At 41.8% G+C, this 9186-nt stretch overlaps 1 protein-coding gene across 1 annotated transcript in view; it reads right to left on the minus strand.

Annotated features, from left to right (window-relative positions):
• IGSF5 (immunoglobulin superfamily, member 5) overlaps positions 1–8739 on the minus strand; it is a 14577-nt gene extending 5838 nt beyond the window's left edge. The window contains exons 1-2 of the mRNA XM_010135548.1: positions 8682–8739; positions 974–1294 (exon numbers count right to left, since the gene is read on the minus strand). Coding sequence (XP_010133850.1) covers positions 974–1294; positions 8682–8739 — 379 coding nt within the window. The remainder of the gene's footprint in view (positions 1–973; positions 1295–8681) is intronic.
• Positions 8740–9186: the final 447 nt, after the last annotated feature.

A 9186-nucleotide genomic window follows, 5' to 3' on the forward strand; every position in this document is an offset into this window, starting at 1 on the left:
CTGCTGACAGTTTTAAATCTCATCATGCTACCCAGAAATACCTATGCCTTTGTATATGAAGTAAAAACAATCATTATTAACACAGATATACCAGAGGCATGATATAAACATGCAGATATTATGTCTTTGAAGACACATTGTCCAGTATGTCTAAAGCACAAGTCTCAGCTTTCAGTACCTCTTCAATAAAAAACAGGGAATTATACTTTTTAGCCATCCTGATATATTTCCAGCTGACAGACAACATAATGAAGTAACAGTGTTTCCTTCTAAGGTTTAAGTATGCTCAGGTTTTATCAGGAAAGATTTACAGGTAGATGATGAGATGTTCTCATTGCTGAAGCATCTCTTCAACAAATGGATAGTGTCTGGTGGTTAGATCTTTCTTGACTGGCTGCACGCTGTCACTATTGATGCTTCAGAGAGGAGGAAGAGGTCTTGTATACAGGGGCTTGATATGAGGGAACTATTTTTTTCCTTGGAAATGGTAGCTTGCATCAACAATCATAAGAAGAGTATAGCCTTGTGTCTCAAGGGCTTTACTTCTACATGCCATTAAATCAAACTCAGGATGGATACAGTCTGAGTCAGAAAGTAAGAGGGAGGTCGGCCCTAAAGACAGCAGAAGGTTCCTGTGCAAAGATGGGCGTAGGGGTAATCCATACTGTTTCTAGCCAAAATATAATTTTTGACTGACTGCTGGTGGGCCTGATATAGCCTTCAGGCATTTTAATGCAATCCTATAAAGAACAAGAAATGTAACAGGAAAAAACAAGGGTAGTTATAACCTTTGTTAGTGGCACTCCAAATGTGACTCTGACACCTGCTTTGAGAGTAAAAGTAAGACAAGGAGGACAGGAGGCAAAGGATAGTAAATGACAGCATGTACTCCTTCACCAGGATAATTTGAGCAATTCATCAGAGGATTCCTTTAAGTATACTAAAATAGCATTCTCTTGGTGGCTATACACACCTTGAACAGAAAGAAATGCAAATCTGCTCTCACTAGGTTGCTGGGTGCTGCATTCTATTTTTCCAGAGTCGCTTAGCTGGGTGTTGTGGATGATCAGCTCCGAGGTAAACTCATTGCTACTGGTATAATTTTGAGAGGTGAAGCGGTCTGATGTTTCAACAGCTCCTTGAGAATTGATGACAGTGAGGACAGGATTTCCATTGGACAGCCAGATGAGAATTACCCATCCTACCGACACAGTGCAATTAAACCGGGCTTCTGAACCAGCAAGGACTGTTGCATTAGTAGGGCCATTTATAACAGAGTAACAAAAGCCAAGACCTGGAAGGAAGAAAAAAACACAGTCGGTAAATACTTATACCACACCACCACCAAAGGCCTTTGACTTAATTTTTATTGCCAGCATTTAAGGTTGAAAAGCCAAGCACCCTGGTTCAAATAATATTATTCCCTAGGAGCATTTTAGTCAGGCACCAGGAGAGAGAGGTGATTCAGCTGAGCTAGCACTTCACCTCCCACAGTTGTCAGTACCTGATAGTTTCAGGAAAACATTCTTGTCAGATTCTATAATGCTTGCCAGTAAGTAGTTAAAGATACCTGTGGTGCATTGAAATTGCAACTGAGTAATGCTAATTCCACAGCAGTAAGCAGTGGTCAAATGCTAGTTGTTATAAAGGATCCCCAAGATGAACAGGTTTGTGTAGCTTAAACGATCTTAACCAATTCAGAGATGGAGATGTACAATCTAATCTTCCAGCTCCAGCTTAGATAAGTGGTTTTCTTTAAAGATGCATTCGATTTTTTGCCTCTCCTCCAACACCAAAATCACCTGTCTCTCTTCAGTGATTCACTAAGAAGCTGACTTATCACTTTGTTGAAAGAAAAATTTACCACTTTTACATAGACAAATACATGAGCTCTCTAGACTTTAAATAAAGGAGTATGTAACTGGTCCTTTTCCATGCCTCAGATTGCCACCGATTTTTTGCAGCCCCAGCATATATCCTTCTATGCTCTTTCCCCTATTCATCTGCCTCTCACGCATGTATGACATACATACTTAACCAACTTCTCAGGCTTTCTGTTAACCAGAGTTGTTGTAATACACGAGTTTTAGTTCCTTAAAAGGTAGTATGAATTTTGGCTACTATTTTTCAGAATAGAATGTTTCTTTCTAATGAAGGAATTTTGTTTATCTTTCCTCCTCAACAGACCCAGGGCCTCCCATTGCCCTTGGAGAAATGATGGTGCAGCTGTCCCCCAAACAGACTGTGCACGGGAAGGCAGAAGCACTCATTTCTGACAAGCAAAAAGTGAAGGAAGGACAAAGGCAGAGACCCTCTTTTTCAAAGCAGTAGCTGTGACTTCAGTGACTGAAAGAGATGGTGCCATTCTGAAGGTGGGCAAATTGTAAAGCATTCCTCAGAGAGAGAACTTGACATACCCCTTTCTCGAGGGACAAACCTTCACACTCTAAGAACATCCCAGATTATTTTGTTGGTGTCTTAGGGAACAGAACTTGAAAGAGTTTACCAACATCTTTGCTCTATTGAAGAGCCCAAAATAGTACACTCTCCTAAGCCAGTCATTTTCCCAAGCCACTGCCACCCACAGCCCTGCTGGCTGTGAAGGTGGAGTGGAAGAGGAGGGAGAGGACTGACATTGCAGGCCCTGCTCTCACCAAGGTTCATCTCATCTTCATGCATCCTGCTGGGTGCAGCTCCTCCTCCTTCCCCAGAGCTGTTATCGTCTCTTCACCCGCCTCTAAGCTTGGATCTGCTCCCTTTTGGCCTCACTGTAAGAGAGTTGCTCTTTGATGGGGGTATTGTAAGGTTTCGGTGGCAAGGGACTTTGGGAAATCTCTAGCAACCCTCTGCTCCAAGCAGAGCTAGCTTTATAGTTAGGCCATTTGCACAGGGCCTTGCCAAGTCAAATTTTGAGTATTTCCAAGGATGGAGATTTCACCAGATCCCTGCAGACCAAGCAGCGATCTCTCCTGCCAGCAAGATCTACCTCACCAGTGAGTTTTTCATCACTTGCTGGGAAACATTCATGCTGAGGACACACCAGGATTGCCAGCGCTACCCGTAATGATTCAGGCTCTAGTCTGCATAATTACAGCAATTAGATACTACAGTCTGTAGCAGTCTAATTAAAACCCCATGTCTGCAAATCGGGCTTGAGAATAAGTGTTCAATTATTTTCCAGGAGAAAGAAAGTCTGAAATGGCTATTATTCCCTTGTTAAGAGTATGCAGGACAATGAAGTTGTTTTTAAAGGTTTCATTCAACCCAGGTTTTGTACATTTTAGGTAGTTTATACATTAATGGACTAATTATAAATTATTGAAAATTTAATATTTCAGTCAATAGCTGATACGAGTGGGAGAGAATATGCTGTACTGTTTCACACAAAAGAGATGTTTAATAGTTGTGTAAATGGAACCAGAGCCCAATCTCAGCTACGACATTGCAACCAGAACCTTGCTGAACACACACAGGGCGTAGGGGCTGTAGTCTCATTGCTCCAATGTCAAGATTATTTTCTAATTTCCCAGCTCACATTTAATTCTAGGCAGTGTATATCTAACCAGGTTTGTGCAAAGAATTGTTCCTTAATATAAACAGCTCCTCTCTTTCCTCCCACCCACTGCACGTATTTACAGACAAGAGCCTTTTCATTCTTTGTTTTCCAGGATTATACAAACCTAGCTCTCTCTGGTTCGTTGTATGATTGACTCTGGGTTCTCTCATGTTTACAGAAACCTTGACAAAAATTTTCCACCTTTCTGGGTTATGTTACCTCTGCCATGCACCTCATTCTCCAAAGTATATCTGTGTGTGAGCAATAAAACATTAAATGAAAAGCAAACTTCACTTCCACTGATAGCTGATAAAGCCAGATAAGATACAGTAAAACGTATTTCTGTTCAACTTAAATAGCTTTTTTTTCCCAGTAGTATTTATTCAGCTCTCTTCGGACTTGTAAAAGTGAACTGAAATGCTTTAAAATATGAACAGCTTGAAGATGGACCCAGCAACCAAATCTATATGCATACCTTAACACATTCCTTTACAAACAGTTAACCCAACAACATGCCTAAAAGCCATCTCCTCTCTTTTCTATCGATCACTTTCTGAATGTTAGGGATTGGCATAATTTACAGAGCTACGGGCTTTCTAATGAACAAGCACTGAAGAGGTGCATTCCAGTGAGACCACTTATCACATAATACGGCCCTCTTCCCTGATATTCAACATCCAGTTGTCATGATTTCTATTCTCGTCTTAATACTACCAGGGCTGAGACGCTGTCCTAAGCTCAAACATGTCTTTGAATTATCTATTTTTACTTAACTCATATTGTAGCCAGCCTTTATGAAACTACTCCCCGTACATCTACGGTGTCTATAACACGTTCCTGTGCTGAGGTTTTTTTATTTTTACACTTTTTTGAAGTCTTCCTGACTGTTTGAAGTGGACGTAAACAGCTACCATGATGACAGACACAGCCATGAATAAACTTCCTTAACACCAAAATGCGTTTAGTTGCTCAGGAAACAGGAGCTGCAGTACTTAGCCACACTGCTAATGCAAACTGATCTCTGTGCATTTGTCATTTATTTCCCTGCCTGTGCAAACACTTCACTTTTTTAAGGAGCCATGATTTGCCATGGTTCTGGATAAATGATGTGACTTTCAGTACACTGCTAGCTGTTAATCAATCATTTTCCATGAGATCATGTCTGTGAGTTCCATTACAGTCCTGAAATTTAACCTTATAATGAATAATCAGTGATCATCAGCTCTAAAAATACATGGCTAATATTGCTTTTGTTTTCTTCAGACAGTCAGGACAGTATAGGGAGGTAGATATGAGTTATTTCTTCATTAATATAATACAGTAATTTCTTATCAGTCCATAAGTATGGTAGGATTTACATCTTCTTCCACCATCCATATCTGCTGGAGCAATAGATGGTTTCTCACTGATTTCTGTGAGCTTGGGAACAAGTCCATAAGCTCTGTATGGGGATCCTATTGGTGGCAGGAGAACTGAGGAGTGGGACGTAGCTCAAAAGATCTTCCTGAGCCTTCTCGACTTGCTTCCAGAACATTTTTGGTGGTTTTAACTTTGCTTCTTTATCTTTTTGCTTTTATTTTAATCCTGCAATAGCATGTGGAGCCCTGAACCAACAGCACGTTCCATTGCTACGTACAAACACTGATAAAGTTACTTGTGTAAGGTCAAAGAGGACATTCATGACAGAAGTGGGTTCTCAACCCAGTTACCAGTGCTTTAAGGCAGTCCTATAAGTCCTTTTGCTGGACCTTGGTTCTTGCACTAAGGGGAAAATTTTAGTGCTAGTTTCAATTACGTATAGCTTAACAAATATCTTGCAGAGTAAGTAAACCTTCGGACTAGATTGTGATTGCACTTTTCACATGTGTTCAGCATTTAACAGATGGTTTATCATCTGCTTCCCCACACACAACCAATATGAAATCCCACCAAGCAAATGCCATCTTTGCAACAGCAACATGTTAAGCAGTCTTCATGATACTGTGTTACCCCTTGACTTGGGAAGAAGAAAGCTGCGTCAGGACACCTTCTTTGAGGCATATCACTAACTGTTTGTGAAGCAGTCACCAGTGGTGATAATTTGCTTAAACTGATAGGTATTTATGGTATTTCAGTTGCTCAGTCCTTCCCAACCGTAAGCAGAGTATACACCAACTCCTCCCTCTTCTGTCACGCAAATTCACTGTCCCATGACTGTGGGTTTTGAAGAAACAAAAACATGCCTCATTCCCTGGATGTACTGAGGGAATTTCATTTGCCAAAGAAATGCCCTTGCCCTTCATCACCAATATATTTTCTTCTGTGCTAACACTAAAGGACCAACTTTTCATGCTGAAGGTTTCAGCAATAAGGGCACTGAGACATGGCTACCTTCCTTTCATTCCCTCCTCTCCTCTGCTGACTCTTCTACCTGCTTTATAAGTGACCCATTTGGATACAATGCAGTGAAGGACAGGATGCGTCTATCCTTCTGCCATAACGATTCCTCTCTTTTCAGCCTCATTATCATAATTCAAAATAATCTCCCCCTCTATACCCATATTGCCCTTCCATAAACACTGCCTTTTATCCTTCAGTTTTTACATCTGGTCTCTGTCTTCCTCCCTTCATTCTCCGCTATTTCTGTTTGAATTCCCACTTTTTTTCCCTTCCAGAGTGTTTTAATTTCCTTCTCACTTCACTCTTTCTATAGTCTTTCTCGCCCCACCTTGTCTTTTGCCTCCCCTGCCTCATTGCTGGCTCACTGCTCCAGCAATAGCTCTGCAATAAATTGTTTTGGATTTGGTAAGATTTTTCTTTAGCATATGTCAAGTTTATTTCAAAAACCAACAGCCCTGCAGCTGAGCTTTTTGAAAACCAAAATAGGATAGAGCTTGTCAAAGTCTGCAGAGGACTAGCTTGTTTGCTTATGTTAACAAGACTTTTTAAATGCTTACAGGATGTTTCTGTCAAGTAATACCAGTCTACTGGTATTCAGCAACACATATTTCCACCCACTTGCACACAAAACTCTCTACAGCCCCCACATGTGTCTTCTCATCTCCTCTTACTCATGTTCCACAGATGTTCCTTGCAGATTCTCCTGGCTTTGCTGCAGTGCCTCTTGTCTGCAGTGGGAAGGGTCTGGAGTAGCGCACCACCACCACCAATATCTTGGCGGCAGGCGGAGACCCTGCACTGCATGTCGGACCTGTGGTCTGCAATGTCATTGCTGCCAGAGGGCATGCTGTGTCTGCCCAGGGGGATGCTCAAACCAGCTGCACCGTGCAGCCACCTCGTCTACCTAGCCACACCGCCAGCCTTGTGACTCCCAACATCCCGAGACCAGCAATACTTCTTCCAAGAGAAACACTTGTCTTTCTGCAGTACGCTTTTTCTCTCCACTGTGGGGTGTGCTCCCATGGCTGCACCACACAGTACGCACAATGTCTGCTACCCTTGTACAGCTTGCAGGTGGGGCAACAAAACAAACACCCATTACAGGAGTGCTGGGCTAAAAGCATCAGTGCAGGGTAACAGAAATCCTCTGAAAGACATAGTTACCTGCTCCGGATGCTTAGGAAGACAGTGCAAGAAACAGAACTAATAAAAAGTGAGGTTTCCTTGTTATAACTCCTCAGTCCAAAAATAAGAGATCTAGGGACTTCCTGAGCCAATGATTACATCTGCCCCTATGCATCTTCTCTTCATGATATTTGTTTCTAGCTTTCATCAGCCTATGTATAATTCGGTATCTGCCATATCCAGTAACTGTGAGCTTCACTATTTAATTACTATGAGGAAAACTACATTCTTCGGTTTGCCTTAAATCTTCCTTCTGATAGTTCTACTGGGTGCCACTAGTTCTTTTTTTTTATGAGAAATTGTGAATAACTTTTGACCATTTGCCTTAACATATCATTAATTTTTAAAATTTTTACTGTTTCTTCTTTTTCATAAGCAGAAAAATATCCCGGTCTAGTGAAGGCCTCTTCATACCTCTGATAACCTCCGTCACACTTTATATCTCTCTCGGACTTAATATGTCCTTTTTGAAATGGGAGGGCTAACAGAACATCCAGTATTCAAGATATAATCTTTCTGCAGTTTCTGCCAGGTTCAACCCTTGCCAAAGACACCAAATGGTGAAATTTTCTCTTTTTCAGCAATTCACTCTCTTTCTAAGATACCTCCTCTTTTCCCCCACTAGACATCTGCAGTTAAGCGATGCTTTGCCTTGAATGTTTTCTGATCCTTTATTACTTACTCACGTGCCATCATGACATTTTCTGGCAAATCTTCCTAGTCTCTTTTTGGATTTGGCTGCCCTAAGTAATTCTGCACCACCTGCAAAGTCTGCCACATCACAGTTCACTCCTCTTCACTAGGTTGTTTAAGAGCTTGTTGAATACCACACATCCCTGGGCAACTCCACTGGTAACACCGTTCTGCTCAGAAAAATCAATGTTTATTCCTGCATTCTGTTTCCTTTCACCAGTTACTAAGCCATGACAATACCTTCCCTCTCATCCCACTGCTCCCTCCCTTCCCTCCCTCCTTTCAAAGCCTGTTAAAACAGGCTTTGTAGCTAGACTACAGTTTAAAAAAAAAAAAAATCAGCCTTGACTCCATTACCCAACTAGCCACTTTATATTCACATTTTCTTTAAAGCTCTGACACCAAGATACCTTTTATCTGAATTCACTTTGAAACTCAGGCGTGTGAAATGTAGATTGGAGGCAAACTAGCAATATTATAATTTGCACGTACTTCTGGAAGCAAAATCAGCTATTGATATTGATCTCTACCGATGGCCCCTCAAAAGCAGTCCCAAACAGACAGGAGGAAGGCGAACTCAAGCAAAATGAGTGGGACATCCCTGACCACTGGAAGTCAGAGAGAACAGCCTCCCCACCTCCTCCCAACCCACCCACTGCTCACTCCTGCTTATTGAAGCCCACTCTAAGACATCAGAGCATTCAGACTTGAAATGCAAACCTAAAAATTTCAAGCAGTTTAAATAATCCCCCTGTGGGACTGACTGTTCAATCTGATATCACCAGTAACTGCCATTTACACGGCTGTAAAACTAGTCCACACATTTTGCCCATGGTGGCTCATTTCACAGGTTATGAATATGTCCTACCTGGTAGCGAGGCAGTTAAGATGAGAGGAAGTAAAATGAATTTCTGGAACCTCTCCATTGGAGCATTCTCTCCTGGTCCCTAAGGCAGAAAGCCACCAGCAGTCACTGAGAAGAAGTTGAAGGACAGAACTTATCGAGAAACTCAGTAATGAGCTGCTGCTTTGTGTCCTGTGATAAAATGTGACTTTATGTGACCTGTTTTACCAACAAGGAGAGAAGATTAAATGAGGGAGGGTTTGGAAGGAGAGCAGTCTCTTTTCTTAAAACAACTGTTTCAAAAGAAGTAGAGGAGCTTTCTTCAGCAGAGAAACCTCCTGCTATGGACCTCACATCTCTCACGCCCTTAGTCCCTCCTGGCTATTACAACACCGCTGCTTCAGGACTGGCTGTGTCGTGGAGCTCCATCTGCATCATTAAAGTTAATCACGAGCAGCTGGGAAAAATAATTCTCTAAGCTGTCTGCAATCGCTCGTGTATTTTGCGTGCGCCGTCTGTGTTGCTGGCA

This window comes from Buceros rhinoceros, unplaced genomic scaffold, assembly GCF_000710305.1.
Source record: "Buceros rhinoceros silvestris isolate BGI_N320 unplaced genomic scaffold, ASM71030v1 scaffold18584, whole genome shotgun sequence".
Lineage (NCBI taxonomy): Eukaryota > Metazoa > Chordata > Aves > Bucerotiformes > Bucerotidae > Buceros > Buceros rhinoceros.